This window comes from Salvelinus fontinalis, chromosome 6 (genome assembly GCF_029448725.1).
Source record: "Salvelinus fontinalis isolate EN_2023a chromosome 6, ASM2944872v1, whole genome shotgun sequence".
NCBI lineage: Eukaryota > Metazoa > Chordata > Actinopteri > Salmoniformes > Salmonidae > Salvelinus > Salvelinus fontinalis.
Genome location: NC_074670.1, coordinates 53,338,177 through 53,356,102, shown reverse-complemented (window position 1 = coordinate 53,356,102; position 17,926 = coordinate 53,338,177). Strand labels below are relative to the sequence as shown.

At 43.7% G+C, this 17,926-nt stretch overlaps 1 protein-coding gene across 5 annotated transcripts; it reads right to left on the bottom strand.

The window, feature by feature from the left end:
• Positions 1-5,223: 5,223 nt before the first annotated feature.
• On the bottom strand, positions 5,224-11,257 carry LOC129858118 (zinc finger and SCAN domain-containing protein 21-like). 5 transcript variants are annotated; one of them, XM_055927091.1, is made up of 3 exons: positions 10,673-11,257; positions 8,015-8,088; positions 5,224-6,913 (listed from the first exon to the last, which is right to left on the bottom strand). In XM_055927091.1, exon 3 carries the CDS (start codon positions 6,906-6,908, stop codon positions 5,736-5,738), a length of 1,173 nt encoding a protein of 390 aa, XP_055783066.1. In that variant the 5' UTR covers positions 6,909-6,913; positions 8,015-8,088; positions 10,673-11,257; the 3' UTR covers positions 5,224-5,735. The 5 variants fall into 5 exon arrangements, with proteins under 5 accessions (XP_055783066.1, XP_055783064.1, XP_055783068.1 ...); XM_055927089.1 differs by having other exon boundaries at positions 8,015-10,788; positions 10,944-11,257; XM_055927093.1 differs by having other exon boundaries at positions 10,944-11,257.
• Between the last annotated feature and the right edge of the window lie 6,669 nt (positions 11,258-17,926).

The window sequence follows — 17,926 nt, the reverse complement described above, 5'->3', positions numbered from 1 at the left end:
ATGGAAAACATGGAACCAAGTCAAACGTGGTTTGAAACAATAAGCTGTCCTCCTATAGCTCCTCCCACCAGCCTCCTCTGCTATGTATATGCAAAGACACTAGGTTAATGAGCAGCACTGTGGCAAGTTTGAGTCCGGGCTGATCACCTTGAGCTGCTGGGTGTAACAGAAATGAATCAGAGAAAGGGTCGTAGTTCATATGGTGCATGGACACGAACCGAAGCCAAATTGCATAGAACCAAGAGAGAGCTGAAGGTTTTCAGCCACGAAGGTAGTAGAACAGAGTTGAGTTTGGGGGTCGTTTTTCTGTGTGTGGCCACTGCTCATGCTCTCAAAATGTTGGCGTCCGGAGAATACACTTTTCCAAGGTGAGCAGGATGATTATGAGATGGAGTTAAGTTGGACTGCCACTGGGCCGCAAGCAAAGTCGGGAGAAGAGGAATGTTGGGACAGGGACACAGAGAGCTGGATTTTTGAGGAGCAATGTAGGGGGAAAAAGAGGAAGAAGAGGAAAGTATGAGGAAAGCAGGGGTTGGATTTTTATTTGAGGAAGATGGTGGTAAAAATGGAGATGGGGTGAAGAAGAAGAGTGGTGTCAAGTGAAAACAGAGTGAGCGGTGCACCAGACCGAGTTCTGGAGGTGAAATGGAAGTGAATGAGGGCGAGTTAAGTGAGGTAGAAGGTGTGGTGAAGAGCTCGGAACCCGAGCCTGGCGATCAATGGACATGATAAAGAAGAATCTTGTCCAGTAGGATTTACATTTTTTAAGAAAGTGTATCCTTGTCTTTTGGCAGATCCATTTGTGGTTTCAGGGTGGGTGAGAAAGGAGTTGGGTGCAGTTGAATCAGTGAAGGTAACCTGTAGCGGACTTGTGATATTTGTTTGTATTCTTCTGACCAGAGGGAGCGGGCGCTCCGTGTCACGCAACTTGAGTCAAGATCTGTTTCTTGCTTTGTTTGCTCTTAGGAACAGGGCACCATTGAAATTAGTGATTTCTGGGGTAGCATTAAGTATGGAGATGGAGCAATTGAAGTTGAAGATTCCTGGTGTTTGTGATGCCCGCCGTTGTGGTGCTAAGTAGACCTGGTGGTGAGTGTGGTGAAACAGAGGAGTCCCTGTCGGTCCTGTGTGTGTCAACTGTAGGGGTGCCCACGTTGCTGGGGAACAGATGTGTCCGGTGAGAGAGAGGCAGGTTGAGATGGCTAGAGTCAGAGTAGTGCAGAAGGTGACGAATGCTGAGGCAGTGAAGAAAGTAGAGGAGAATGGGTCAAGGGTGAGGGATCCTAAGAGGATCCCTGTGAGTAGTAGATCTGTGCCAGCACAGAGGGAAAGGACAACAAGCGATATATGCATCAGTATAGTTGGCTTCTTAGCATTCATAGGTTATCAACTGTACTGCAGAAATGGTACGTAAATCACCGAAAATAGATGTTGTGGTGGCAGCTGCAGAGAAGTATTGGGTATACAAAATTTGATTTCAGAAAAGTTAAAAGGTGTGTGTTGACTGGTGGTGTTCCGTACTTCCAGGCCATTGGCCGGAGCAGGAGCAGATAGGGTCAAAGTAGTGGAATGTGGTGGTGGGTTTTTAAGGTTAGTTTGTATATATTTGCATATATATATTTTTTTGTGGGGGTTAGTTTATTTATTTTTCCACTTTCCCCTTTTTGTATCACTAAGTAAAATGGATTTATATTATAGTCCAGTTGGGGGCGGTAGTGCAACATGTTGGATGCCAACCTCCGTTTTAATCCAAAGAAGAAGAAGTATTTTCATTCAACATGTTACTGGTAATGGCGGGGCCGACGACAAAAGTGTTTTATCAAAGAAAGGCAGTGCAGAAACAGTGGTTTCACTCATTTATAGGGGTCTAAACGACTGATGGATATAAACTTTATTGCTAAAGCATACATTACCTAATTTAAACTGCAATGATGCCATCAAAGACACTGGAAGCACAACTGTCAAAGCTACCATCATAAAACAATCAGGCCTCGATAACATGCAAGATTTTGAAAGCCATATGAAAGATTGCATAGACATGTCACGGCGAAATCCTGTCGTGGTTGAATAACAGTGTGGCCCAATTTGTCAGAGAGAGATCAGAGAAGGAGTCTGAGATGGGCAAACCGAGAGACCTGCAGGGAGAATGAACCGGAGAGCCTTCTCAGCTCATTCACAGACCAGCTCAATAACACTGCAGCTGCGGTACCAAATAGAAAACATGTTCCAGGTGAGGCTGTGCATGGTACATTTGTCATTTAATTTCTCCGCATTTTTCTGTTTGCTTTTACAGAATATAACTTGTGCTTGCTGAATGATACAACATAACATGTTACTGAATTTACTTCGCTAACGTTAGCTACTGTAATTACATCTCTCCACTGTAGGGCTAATGCAGGCGGTCCAAGAGAAGAAGCAGAGCGATGAGGAGAGCACTCTGGAGTTTGATGAAGAGTTGACAGCTGTATCTTGTTTCGTGAAAGCAGCGCATGACTTGGAGTATGAGCTCACTATGGTAAACGTCAAGCTTGACAATCATCTTCAGGGAGACGTGTAAAGGTGTGGAGGCCAGCCAGTGACCCTCCAGCCGGGGCACACTGGAGCTAGCTAATCCCAGAAAGGAGGACCTGGGGCTGGGTGATGATCAGGAGGAGCTGGGGGAGAAGGGCCTGGAGACCCAGGCAGAAGGGACAAACTAACTGTTCACAGTACTGCAAGAACTTCAGTAAGAAGTGGGTCCTGCGCCGCCATCTTAGAAGACACAGAGTGAGGCCAGGGGAGGAAGGGTCTGGCCTCCCACCTGCTGACTCATAGTGGGGCCAAAGCCTACGCCTGCAATGTGCGTGACCAGTGCTTTACACGCCCTAAATCTCTCAGCAAGCACCGACCTAAGCCTAAACTGTTCATGTGTACTGACTGTGGTCAGAAGGCTTTTTCCATTCAGGTGCAGCTGGCCGTTCATGAGAGCACACACACTGGGAAGTGAGCCTTCGAGCCTCTTCCCCCCTCTATCTTCCACAAACGGCTTCTCCACGTGGAGGTACTGGGCGGTCACCAGATGACACACCAGGTGGACCGGACGTTTCTCTGCCCGAACTGCTCCAAGGGCTTCCACTGCGCCAAGCACCCACCGGTGCAGCCTCTGTATCATGACCTTCCACACGCCCAACGAGCTCCGTCACCGGCTGGAGCGCGCGCACACCCCTGCCCCTACAGCGGGAGGAGCTTCAAGGCGGACTATGAGGTCATGCTGCACTGCCGAACGCACAACGACGAGTGCCCGTACCCATGTGAACTCTGCTCTTTGAGTTTCAAGCGGACGCCTCTCCTGGCATCCCACAATCTCACTCACACTGGAGATCGCCATGTAAATGTGTGAGCTGTGCCAGCGTAAGTTCTCTCAGCCCACTGGTCTGCAGATCTCTAGAAGTTACACCAGAGTGAGAAGCCATACAGCCTTCCCTAACCTGGCCCTCCTGGAGGCACACAACCGCACCTCTCACCCTGACCCCCTACAGACGAAGCAGGCCGAGGTACTGATTCAGAGCCGCAGGTGCCCCAAGATTCTACCACGACCAGGGGAGAGAGACCTGTCCACTTCAGCTGCTCTACCCAAACAAGGGAACTCCCAACACAGCAGGCAGCACCTGGTCAGGTTTTGTATCGGGTTCCAATTAAAAGGTGGGTATCATGATTGTGCTCACCCAACAACCTGACACACTTCCTATCCAGTCACCTGCCACTGCCGTATTCCCCGCCCCCATGACGAGCCAGACCACAGCCACACCAGCAGGACCCCTCAAACTACAGATGCCACTTACACCAAACACACCTACCACCACATTGCAACACAAGCCACCAAACCTAGACAGAGATACCCCACCCAGACCCAGGAGGCTTCGCAAATCTGAGAACAAGAACAAGCCGTCAGTCAAAACCCCAGAACCTCCTCCACAACATGACCTTACTGCTAGGGTCAGCACTAAATGTCAAGGGTCATCTCAGTCCTAGACAGCAGGGCAGCCAGTGACTGAAACTACTCCTAATTCTGCCACCAAATCCAACCACAAGTCCTTTACCAAAGTTCCGGTCCTGACCTGAGCACGTCCCAATCAGAAAATGAGCCTGCGGCTCCAGGAAAGACCCTGGCCAACAGCAGAGCCTCTAGTATACTTGAGGTAGGACTAGAAGCAGGATCAGGGAAAGGGGTAGAGGAAGAGTGGCAGGTGGGAAGAGCGAGGGGCAGATGGGAAGAGAGGGAGAGATTATGTAGCTGTAGTGAGACTCCTGACTATAGCTCCAAAACCAGTTGTAAAGATGTAGGATCTTAATTTGATCACTTTTGGTGGCAAACTTGTAGTGTATTTAAGGAAATAAAAAGGCAAACGTTTGTAATTTCCACTTTAAAATGTCAGACTTGATTTGCATTAACGAAAAATGTCAGCCCCTACAAAAACTGTCCATTAATTATAATCCACATAATTCACATTTCCTGTTGCTGCAGAGTTATTTTCCTGCTGTAGCAAACTGTCTCAAATTAAGATCCTACATCGGTTATTGTACAGGCTCCCTGAGTGATGACAGACTGCTTTTTAGGGTGGATCCTCTGCGTGTTTGTGTTTGGATGGGTATGATCGGTTGGATACGTTTGACAACTCGGGGTTGAAGAAAGGACAAATAGGACAACACGGGGAGAGACCAATATTGAACTCTTTTTGTTTTCCGTTGCAAAATGTTTTGCTACGGTACTATGCACTCATTAATATACGACCCAGCTCCCTACTGATCTACTTTTAGACAATGTAGGACCCTTTACGTGACTGTTTCAAATAAAGTATCTCATGTTTGGCTGAAGCTTATGCACTGGTTAGTAATTCATTCCACTTTTCTCTGGTACCTCGCTTCTCACTTGTGGTTGTGTAGATCCATAACTCATAAACCCTTTATTCTCTTTCAGTGTGTACCTTGTTCCAGGAGTGTATAGGCAAGTTACCTTTACCTTGTGGCCATTGGAAACAACATTTAGGCCAGGATTCAATGGAAGGGGTGAATAGCGCAGCCCACTAGACAGAAGCCGACAATGTGCCTTTCAAAAGGCACTTATGAAAAACGCTGTGCATCTCAGTTCAAGAGTAAACTGCACTTTAAAGTCGCTTATAGTGCACTGCGCTATAACGCACACTGAATTCAGGCCTTAGACTTAAGAAACACACAAATACACAGTTCTTGATCCATGATTGTTTACTTTAACAGTGAAGTACAGATCATCACATTCACAAAGCACTTCTCTCTGTCTCCACTCATAAAGGCACTCACGGAGAAAGCTATCTAAGGGAGGACAAACTTTAAATGAAATTCAGTTATCCATTTGTCATTTTACTGAGTATTGCGAAAAATAAAATGGCTAAAAATATATATCTTTTTTAGGTATTGATAGGAAGTAGAATACAAATATAGACTAGATCATCTCTTCATCTATGATATAGATTTTTATACACAGCTCCTCAGTTCATACACACTGTTTTTCATAATGTCATTATTGTCTCTCGATTCATGAAACTTCCAACCCCCTAATGCTGCGAAAAATACCTTCAGTAAGGAATCACCGAACTCTCCCAGCAAGCTCTCTAGTCACCGGCCGTTAAGTCGCAATCCATATTTGATAGTTTGATCGCTGGAGGTAGTACTTGCTGAAACTGGACTGTTATTGTAGGAACCTTTTTAATTTATAAATGTCATGTTTTTCTTGTTGCAGAGCAGGCTCCAGATCTGATGTGGCGGTCCAGACCTCCTTTCTCTATGTAGGTCTTCCCACAGTCTTCACATTCGGACTTGGGCATACTGCCATGGATGTGGGCCCTGTGCCTGCTGAGATTCCCCCTCTCTGAGAACCCCCTGCCACAGTCTGGACAGAGGTGGGGCCTTTCCCCCGAGTGGATCAGCATGTGTTTACGCATGTTCCCACTGTCGTTGAAGCGTTTGTCACATCTGGGGCAGGGGAATGGCTTCTCCCCGCTATGAGTGCGAATGTGCCTCTCCCGGTCACGGCGGGATATGAAGGCCTTCCCGCACTCCTGGCAGGAAAAGTTTTTGGGCTTCTTTTGGGGTTCTGGAAACGAGGAGACACCACCTCTTCCTCCCTCTCTACCTCTTTTGCCTCGACCTCGTGACGATGACGTTCTTTTCCTGTGCCACAGTGGGGACGCCTCTCGAAGAGCGGGGATGTCAGCATCTGGGTTGTCCTGGAGGGTCTGGGGGTCGGCAGGGGCCCAGGTGGGGTCCTCTTCACCCTCCTTGTCGTCTGACTCCGAGTCGGAGCCCAGGATGGAAGAAAGGGAGCGGCTGGCGGACTCAAAGCCCCGTCGACGCTGGGACTCACCCAGGGCCTCGTCGTCCTCCACGGGGGCTAGCCAGTCTCCAGGGTGCTGGTCCTCCTGTACCCCTGGTTCCGTCTCATCTTCCTCCCTACTCACAGGACTGGAGCCTGCACCTGCCGAGGGCTGAGAGGGGGCCTGAAGCTTAGGGAGACCGGAATTCTTTGGATGGAACACTCCTCCAGACTTCTTCAGCTCAGCTTTCTTCTCTTCTCGGGCTGTACATGTTTGGCTGGCTGGATCGTAAAACTCAAGTTTCATTGGTTTAGAGTCAGGAATCTCCTTGTCTTCACTCTCCTGTTTGGTAAGTAATAAAAGGGATGTGACTGTGGTCTCATACTCCTCCTCTTTGATGTGCGTTGGCCTCTGAAGCTCAGGGTTCGTAACAAATAATTCTGTCCGCTCCTGTTTGACACATGAGGTAGAGAGGGATTCCTGACCTCTGGAGACCAGTTCGACCTTGGAATGTTCCGTTTTGGGCAGAACTCTTTGGGGTGACCCTGGTCCGTGTGAGCTGTCCATCTCCCAGGCCATCACCACTAGGACAAAACAAATGGTATTAGAACACATGACATAAGCATCTTGTTTACATTTCATAACCACAATCAGCTGTCAATTTATTTTTTTTATTCAATGGTGGAGTTCCGTTTGTTTTGCATGGCCAAATTACCAGGTTGGGTGGAGATTTCACTTAAAGGCCAATGGAATGGTCCAAAATGTGCAACCCAAAACGAACTCTACCTTTGTAGAAAACCTGTGGTAGCACCAAGTATGCATATAAACCAGTGGAGGCTGCTGAGGGGAGAACAGCCCATATTAATAGCCAGAACAGAGCAACTGGAATGGCATCAAACAACTGGAAACCATGTGTTTTATGTATTTGATACCATTCCACTGATTCCGCTCCAGTCATTATCACAAGCCCGTTCTCCCCAATTAAAGTGCCACCAAACTCCTGCGATATAAACCAGTGTTGGGTTCAAGACCACCTAAAACCAAGACCGGAGCGAATCAAGACCGAGTCAAGACCGAGACTTGGAGGGGGACGAGAGGTCCGAGAGAGTCAAGACCAGAAAAACGTGAGTTCAATTCAAGACCATGACTGTAATTTTGTCAAAGGCATCTGCCATTCAACATTTTGGAGTGACAGTTGAATCAACCAATTACATTTTATTGTAATGGGTGGGATGATTTTACAAAACGTATGGAAACTTCTGCCTTTTGGAAGGCCAACAGGCCACTGTGCAATAGCGAGCAGTAGTTTTACCACGGTCTAGCTAGCTAGCTTTTGTTGTAGGATAGTTTGCAGCGGCTGCAGCAGGTGTTATCAAAAAGAATGTTGTTGCTAATTTGTTAGCTTCCCCCTTTAAAATAATAACTTTCAACATGAAGTTAAGTGTGAAATGATCATCTGGTGAGTGGAACTGTGTTTTTTATTGTAGCGCGCTTGCTGTTGTTAGCCATCTCTTTGAAAATAACTTGTGTGTGAAACATTGTTGCATTTAAACTTTAGATCACGGATTACTTTGTGTGCTGAACGTGAAATGTTTTTTTGCAATGGTAAGTAATAGTTTTACATTTCGATTGGGAAATGCTTAGCCTAATGGTTTTGTTTTTGTATTCTTATGATTGGGACCTACCGGCTTAATATGTCAGAGTGAATGGACCGGTGTCTTTCCATCGGCCCTATGCAGTGGTGCTGAAGAAGTGGGTCCTGTGTGACGGAATTGCACCACTTGTTAAAAATCTAAAATCACACTTTAAATACATTAATAAAAGGACACAAATGGGATGTTCTAAGTCCACAACAATGCTTAAACCACATCAGGAGACTATCTTTTAGGTCTGGGAAAAATCTAAAAAATATATTGTTGGAGGGTGTAGTTGACCTTTAATTAAATTGAGAAAAACAAATTCTTTCCCCATTGATACAAATCAACATTACATCATTTTGTCAGGTAGGCAAGTCAACATTTAATTGTAAAGGTTTTTTGGGAAAGCCTTCATAAATATTCATGCAAACAGCGTATGATGACTGAATTGCACATCGTAAATAGCCTACTAACCAAGACTAAGGACCAAATGTTTTCAATACCTGGTTTGCATACCCATTGTTGCCTTAGATAGCATTTACTGCTAGATATCATGAATTGAAATGTCTTTCCTACCCTACCGGCTACCAATGTAATTCTTCTGTGAGCTGCTCCATGCAACAACCAGTTGGAAGCTGTGCGCTCTTGCTGACTGCAGATTATATTCGACTGAAACTAGGATATGTGTAGGCAACTTTGTGCATGATTTCTCTATTGTACTACATAATTAATACACTGTATACCTCCACTACTTTGATATGCAACCAAAGGGATTAAGAAGTGAGTTTAGGCAATGCCCACAGAAAACCCCTTAAAAAAAGATTGCCGTTTTGAAACTGCAGTCAACTGTGGTATTTTGGACGCAGTAATTGCAGAATAACTGCAGTTATACTGCACTCTGACTGCAATATTTTTTCATAAGGGACAAAGTTGGTATAGGGTGTATACCTGCATATAGCCTCCACTATATCATTGGCCCTTTGTGATTTACAAAAGTGCACTCTCACTGGTATTACGGTTGCTGTCCTTTCAGCATCACCAGCCTGTCACACACTGAAGGCCTAGGGGTCCAATAGGTTCGCCACTGCGCAAACATGTCTACTATAGATATAAAGACTATTAGAATTTCTCCCTGTCTCCCCTTACTAATAGTAAGCATGCAACTTAGTCAACAATTTACCCCACTCTTCCCTACCAGAGAGTCAAGGAAATTCAGACAAACTTTGAGGATATTTTTCAATGCAAGTAAAGTACAGTAATGTTACAAGTAAAGTGGGAATCTCAGGTTTCAATAGGCAACAAGATATTGTTTCAAAAAAGGAGTGTATATATTTGGCCTGGCAAAGCGTTTTTATGCGCTGACTGAATGGAAGCTGTTAATGATGGGCTTTTTACTCCGCTGGTCTGAAATTACAAGTCCTCACTGTCCGAGACTGGATAAAAATGTAGCTGACACAGAGAGAGTAAAAATGTTTCTTGACATCAAGTCAAGACCAAGACACTCAATGTGTAGTACTACAACACTGATATAAACCCTGGACTGCTGATTAAATGTGTTGTCCAATGAGAGGCTTTGAAGACACCGGTCGGCCATATTGTCACTCCCAGAAGGAGCAGTCCTCCATCGGAATGAATGGAACTCAGTACAGTATTTCAATTAAATGTTTCAAGGACAAAATGACATATAAACAAAAAAATATAAACAAAACATGCAACAATTTTAAAGATTTTACAGAGTTACAGTTCATATGAGGAAATCCGTCAATTGATTAGGGTCTAATCTAGGGATTTCATATGACTAGGAATACAGATATCCATCTGTTGGTCACAGATACATTGCAATTGTGTTTGTTGTCCGTAGCTTATGCCTACCCATACCACAACCCCACCACCACGGGGGCAGCAAAGCGCTCGTCCACAGGACTCCATAAACATGGTCTGCGCTTATAAGGCCGGTTGGAGGTACTGCAAAATTCTCAAAAATTACGTTAGAGGTGGCTTATTGTAGAGAAATTAACATTAAATTATCTGGCAACAGTTTTGGTGGACATCCTTGCAGTCAGGATAAGAATTGTACGCTCCCTCAACTGGATACATTTGTGGCATTGTGTTGTGTGACAACACCGCAAATTTTAGAGAGGCCTTATTGTCCCCAGCCCAAGGTGCACCTGTGTAATGATCATGCTGTTTAATCAGCTTCTTGATATGCCACACATGTCAGGTGGATGGATTATCTTGGCAAAGGAGAAATGCTCACTAACAGGGATGCAAACAAATTTGTGCATAACATTTGAGAGAAATAAGCTTTTTGTGCATATAGAACATTTCTGGGATCTTTTATTTCAGCTCATGAAACATGGGACCAACACTTTACATGTTGCGTTTATATTTTTGTTCAGTGTATTTAAGTATTTTTGTTGTTGTAGTGGGGACATTAACATTAGTAATCAATAAAAATGTGCTCATATAAAATAATTTACAATTATGCATTAAGTTGTCTGTAATATGAAAACGAATGTAGACGTTAATAAATGCATGTATATAGCTTCCAAGATATGTTTTACAATGGTGAAGAAGTGCGAAGATGGAGGCTCGCACGTCGGCTTCAACACAGCGCCCCCAATCAGTTTTTTTATATAAATATTTTGAACACAGCGCCCCCAATCAGTATTCTAGTGTATATATAAATATTTGGGTAAGACTCACATGGTTCTGGCTTCAAGTGGACTTGTTGTTAATTATGGAAAACGCACTTTCTCCACGTCTTGCTGAGGATGCCGAGGGAGGGCGGGGTCTTCTAACAACATCCAAATTGCGTAGAACTGCGCGGAAAAGTAGTAAAGTTGTAAACTACTATTATCGCGCATGTACTTAATTTACTAATACGACAGAAAGCCGTAACCGTTGTATATTTGTCATAATGTCGCTTAGCTAAATGTTTAGAAACTGCTAGTAAAATAGTTTATTCTCGACTCACCGCATCGTCAATTGACCTTGTTTTGATCAGCTGGAAGATAGTCTGTTGACTTGTTAGTTGCTGGCTAGCTAGATTGCAAAAAGATCCACACGAGAAGCATCAAGCGTAAACAAAACTGACCAGATCCGCATGACGAAACCACCTGTCAAATTTGATTGTTATTGTTTCCAGTGAATGGTTAGCTATCAAATTACAGGATTTCTGAACCTTCCGAAGGCATGAACATTCCGGAAACGATACTGTTTGGCGGGTGGACACGAACCAGAGAGGAAGAGGCCCAACTCCGCAAAAAAAACAGTCTCCCTCCAGCAGGTGGCGTTGTTTCGCCCACCAAGCAAGGAGTTTTTGTGTGGAGTGTCGAATTCGGCATCAACAACAAAATAATGGCTTATTTTCTACTTGAGGTTTATTTGATTGGAATAGAAGCTTAAGTTGCTACGAGTGTACTGATATAAATAGGACACGTGACATCCCGGCAACTGAGAAAAAAACTATTTCGGAGTTGTCTCGAGATTGTTATGCATATTCATGTATTGAGGCTAGTAGCGTAGCATCTCTCTATTGAATACAAGCGTTTGACGTGGAACAACCTCATCGAATATTCAAAAATGTTTACAATAATGAGATGTATCCACCAATCCTAAGAAAGGATGGGTGGGACCTAGACAACCCGCTGTGCCCCTTTGTGGACAACGTCTCCTATTGTTAGGGCGGAGAGACATATATCTTGTCAGTATATCCAGAATCTTTACTGGGCCTTCTTCATCTTTAGTATCATGGCGTTCGCTCACTTTGTTTGTACATGCCGCCACCTACTGTACGGTAATTTAAAAGGAAGGGGGAAAGTAAAAAATCGCACCACGAACTCACCCTATGTCTATATATCACTATTTTAATAAATAATATGAAGAGCCCCACCTATTTTGAGCACCACCTGTTTAGCATGTTATTTTGGCATTAATACATTTAATCTAGAATCGGCTTCCTATTTCGCAACAAAGCATCCTTCACTCATGCTGCCAAACATACCCTCGTAAAACGGACCATCCTACCGATCCTCGACTTCGGCGATCTCATTTGCAAAATAGCCTCCAACACTCTACTCAACAAATTGAATGCAGTCTATCACAGTGCCATCCGTTTTGTCACCAAAGCCCCATATACTACCCACCACTGCGACCTGTATGCTCTCGTTGGCTGGCCCTCGCTTCATACTCGTCGCCAAACCCACTGGCTCCAGATCATCTACAAGTCTATGCTAGGTAAAGCCCCGCCTTATCTCATCTCACTGGTCACCATAGCAGCACCCACCCGTAGCACGCACTCCAGGAGGTATATCTCACTGGTCACCCCCAAAGCCAATTCTTCCTTTGGCCGCCTCTCCTTCCAGTTCTCTACTGCCAATGACTGGAAAGAACTGCAAAAATCCCTAAAGCTGAAGACTCTTACCTCCCTCACTATCTTTAAGCACCAGCTGTCAGAGCAGCTCAAAGATCACTGCACCTGTACATAGCTCATCTGTAAATAGCCCATCCAATCTCCCTCATCCCCATACTATTTGTTTATTTATCTTGCTCCTTTGCACCCCAGTATCTCTATTTGCACATTCATCTTCTGCACATTCTACCATTCTAGTGTTTAATTGCTATATTGTAATTACTTCGCCACCATGGCCTATTTATTGCCTTACCTCTCTTATCCTACCTCATTTGCACATGCTGTACATGGACTTTTCTACTGTATTATTGATTGTATGTTTATTTATTCCATGTGTAACTCTGTGTTGATCTACGTGTCGAACTGCTTTGCTTTATCTTGGCCAGGTCGCAGTTGCAAATGAGAACTTGTTCTCAACTAGCCTACCTGGTTAAATTAAGGTGAAATAAAAATAAGTAAATATCAGTTTGCAAACAATGTAAAAAAAAAAAATCATTGAGTTAATAAAGACGACACAAACATGGTCTTTTTTTTGCTTTCTTGAGTAAGGTGGCTCCAAAATGAAGGTGTTTCAGTCTACAGTAGCTCAGTGCTTTCTGCAGTGGTGGGGTAGCCAGCAGAAAATACGGAGTGTAGGGGTTGGTAATGTTCTCTAGTTGCGCCGTGATTGGCTCAGTGTTCTGTCACTCATGGGGACACTACGTCACTGCCAAATCTAAGGGTAGAGCTAAAAAATTCAAGCCCCTTGGGTGCTGCCATAGAGTTACATTAGAAGTGCTCATTTAAGAAGGCTCAAGGTCGTTGGCCACAGATAAAATTATGTCAAATCACATTATATTTACTGTAGCTTTGATTGGATTGATCATGTCAACATCATACTTTCAAAATCTTAGCTAGCAAGCTCGCAGTCATCATCATGAATCAAGTCGACAATCTACTGGCAAATCCTTTTCAATCCTTGTCATATGAAGAGAAATAAGGAAGAGAAATTATAGATAAAAAAATCGGTGACCATTGGCCATTGGACATAAACATTACACAACAAGTTAGAAACTGCAAATTCAACAATGAGTGGTTTGGAAGGAATCAGTGGCTAACTGCAAGCATTGTAAAGCAATCACTTGCCTGCTATTCAGTGGAGTGGGTGTGTGGTCCAAGTCTGGGTTTAAGGGTCCTCTTTTCCAAGCTTAAAAGGATAAACATTCAACATTGGCCATGCTGTCTATACAGCATGACGTCTGTCACATTCAAAAGAACGGGAATCTGGGAAATCTCAGACTTCAGAGATTGGGAACTCTGGAAAAAACAAACTCCGACTGGGAAAATACGTTTTAAACGGTCATCCAACTCGGAATTGCAAGTCGGGAACTTGGGCCTCTTTCTAGAGCCCCGTCCTGAAGATCACTGACGTCATGATTCAACCTTGTTTTCCCCCCCCAGTTGCTTTGAAAGCACCATAAATCCAAAGAATGACAGAGTTTGATGACAAAATTTGCCTACGAAGGACCACCGAGCCACCTTGTTCAAGTGAGCACAGCACAACAAGGTGAGTCCAGAAATCTCTTGTATGCTGCTGCATAAATTCTGTAATATGCCAGGGAGATATATAGACTGCAGGTAAGAAAGTAATACCAAGTGTATGTTGTGTAGTAAACTGTTAGTAATCAATGTGCCTCACCCTAATAATTTGGTCCCTTTTCCCCTCATAGCCTACTGTTCAGAACAGCCTACTGTTCTGACTTGGTGGTGTACATGTAGCCTATAGCCTGTTTTAAAGACATGTCATCATTGAATATTGTAAGAGCTTTCATTCTATGCTTATATGCCCCCTTTATTTATCCTACGGTTCTGACTTTTTGTACAGGGAGAGTACTATAAGAACAGCCCATGTTCTGAATTATGTCGCTGGACATTTAAAAAGTGCAGAACAAATAGCTAAATTGACTACGTTCGTCCTAGCTCACTCATTAATGTCTTATTTGAAATTACGGATTGCCTCTTATCCTCTCATCGTCCCCTTATGCCATAGTTTGTACATCTCATTTGTCAGTAGAAAGCACAATTGTTTAAGCAATTCAGCCATATCAGCTATGCTTTTTTTAAATGCAGTAAATTAGGCTGAATAAACTGTTTCAATTCCAGACAAGGCTCCGCTGATAGCCAGGTGTAGCATTGGTAAGGTGTTGGGACTACTGTTGGGACTCTGCTGTTGGGACAGCTTTATGTAGTCTCTAAGAGTTTGTGTGCACCGTTTGTCACGGTGCAATTAATGTATTGTTTAGTGTAGTGGCTTTGCTGGCATGCATCAAACATTTTGGGGGGGAGTTTCCTCAGCCCATTTTACTAGCCTGGCTGTCTCTGGCCTGTCGATGCTCGTAAAACATGGGCTTCCCAAACTTTTCTTGTGCGATGCAATAGGAGGTGTACCTGAGTTTTCATCTACGCTATATATACAAAAGTATGTGGACACCCCTTCAAATTAGTGGATTTGGCTATTACAGCCACACCTGTTACCGACAGGTGTATACAATCGAGCACACAGTCATGCAATCTCCATAGACAAACATTGGCAGTAGAATGGCATTACTGAAGCGCTCAGTGACTTTCAATATGGCACTGTCATAGAATGCCACCTTTCCAACAAGTCAGTTCATCAAGCTTCATGAAATGGGTTTCCATGGCAGAGCAGCCGCACACAAGCCTAAGATCACCATGCGCAATGCCAAGTGTCGGCTGGAGTGGTGTAAAGCTCGCTGCCAATGGACTATGGAGCAGTGGATACGCATTATCTGGAGTGATGCTTCACCATCTGGCAATCCAATGGACAAATCTGGGTTTGGCAGATGCCAGGAGAACGCTACCTGCCTCAATGCATAGTGCCAACTGTAATGTTTGTTGGAGGAATAATGGTCTGGGGCTGTTTTTCATGGTTCGGGCTGACCCCTTAGTTCCAGTGAAGATAAATCTTAACGCTACAGCATACAATGACATTCAAGACGTTCTGTGCTTCCAACTTTGTGGCAACAGTTTGGGTAAGACCTTTTCCTGTTTCAGCATGACAATGTCCCTGTGCACAAATCGAGGTCCATACAGAAATGGTTTGTTGAGATCTGTGGGGAAGAACTTGCCTGGCCTGACCTCAACCCCATCGAACACCTTTGGGTTGAATTGGAATGCTGACTGCGAGCCAGCCCTAATCGCCCAACATCAGTGCATGATCTCACTAATGCTCTTTTGGCTGAATGGAAGCCAGTCCCCGCAGCAATGTTCCAACATCTAGTGCAGGGGTTGGCAAACCTTTTGACTCGAGGGCCACATCGGGATTTTGAAATTCAACCAAGGGCCACATTTTTGGGGGACAAATTGTTTGTTAAAATCAATTTGTGGAGGGTCTCCCAAGTGGCGCGGTGGTCTAAGGCACTGCATCGCAGTGCTAGCTGTGCCACTACAGATTCTGGGTTCGAGACCAGGCTCTGTCGCAGCAGGCCGTGACCAGGAGTCCCATGGGGCGGCACACAATTGGCCCAGGGTTGTCCGGGTTAGGGGAGAGTTTGGCCGGCAGGGGTGTCCCTGTCCCATCGCGCACTTGCGACCCCTGTGGTGGGCCGGGCGCATGCAGAAGAAAGTGCTTTGTTTCTGGCCATTTTGAGCCTGTAATCGAACCCACAAATGCTGATGCTCCAGATACTCAACTAGTCTAAAGAAAACCAGTTGTATTGCTTCTTTAATCAGAACAACAGTTTTCAGCTGTGCAACATAATTGCAAAAGGGTTTTCTAATGATCAATTAGCCTTTTAAAATAATATATTTTGGATTAGCTTACACAACGTGCCATTGGAACAGAGGAGTGATGGTTGCTGATAATGGGCCTCTGTACACCTATGTAGATATCCCATTAAAAAAATCTGCCGTTTCCAGCTACAATAGTCATTTACAACATTAACAATGTCTACACTGTACTTCTGCTCAATTTGATGTTATTTTAATGGGCAAAAAAATAGCTTTTCTTTAAAAAACAAGAACATTTCTAAGTGCCCCCAAATTTTTGAACGGTAGTGGATATGTCCTTTATTGTTACAATATTTCTTAACAATATGTGTTAACATATACAGTAACAGTCAAAGTTTGGACACACCTTATGCCAGGTGTTTATTTTTTTAAACAATTTTCTACATTTTAGAATAATAGTAAACACATCAAAACTATGAAATAACGCATATTATCTTTTTATTTTTTACCTTTATTTAATATGGAATCATGTAGTAACCAAAAAAGTGTTTAACAAATCAAAATATATTTGACATTTTTCAAAGTAGCCACCCTTTGCCTTGATGACAGCTTTGCACACGCTTAGCATTCTCTCAACCAGCTTCATGAGGTAGTCACCTGGAATGCATTTCAATTAACAGGTGTGCCTTGTTAAAAGTTAATTTGTGAAATTTCTTTCCTTCTTAAACTTCTTGCGACTACAGGGGGTGCTGTTTACTCATTAGCATATTTGCATTACAGATTAAACGGCTTCCTACTCTCCTACTTTATCGTACAATATACATATTATTACTATTATTGGATAGAAAACAGTCTCTAGTTTCTATAGCCGTTGGAATTTTGTCTCTGAGTGGAACAGAACTCATTCTACAGCAATTTCCCTGACATGGAGTCAGATTTCACACATTTTGGCCCCTGATCTGGAGTCAGTTTAAAGGCCACTGTGAATGCTATAAGGATACGGACACTGCTTACGTCTTCCCCTGGATGCCTTTACGTGATGACGCTTTGAATGGTATCGATTGCCCAATCACAGCCACTATAAAACAAAAAAACGTGTAGGTAGGAACTCCTTTCCAGCTGCGCCGGACGCACGGTGGACACCGACCCGTTCTTTTTCCAAGCATTAGTGTAGCCAGTAAAATTTCTCAGGTCATGTTTTTACTCGTTATAGGAGTTAAAAACATCATAAGGTAGTTAATTTAAACCGTTTTATAGCAATTTATATCCGTTTAGTGCGATTTTGGGACATTTATTTCTGAGACACTTTGAAGCGCCGGGCAGGTTTCCAGTTCATGCCGAACGCAGTGGGCATTTCCACATGGCAAGAGGACAGCTTTCGACCAAAAGACGATTAGACCCAAGAAAGGATTCTTTGACCAAGATTCTGATGGAAGAACAGCTCAAGTAGGAACAATTTATTATGATAAATCGTGTTTCTGTCAAAATGTTAATCGCTTATGACGCCATTTTGTTAGACGTAGCTTCGCTTGGCGCAAACTGTATTGAAAATTAAGGATAATTTAAAAAATGTAAATCAGCAATTGTATTAAGAATTAAATTGTCTATCAATCGCTGTCCACCCTATATTTTTTAGTCACGTTTATGAGTATTTATGTATACGACTAGATCACTGTCTAATATGGCGCACGACATTGTCTGACCAGCTGGGCAACTTTTGTCATTGTCTAACCATGATTTTGGTGGCTAAATTTCGAACAAACTGTATATGTATGTTGTAATATGATGTTACAGGAGTGTCATCGGAAGAATTCTGA

What these genes read in the sequence shown, in the direction of transcription:
- LOC129858118 (XM_055927091.1), bottom strand. Translation starts at nt 6,908, where the DNA reads ATGGCCTGGGAGATGGACAGCTCACACGGACCAGGGTCACCCCAAAGA.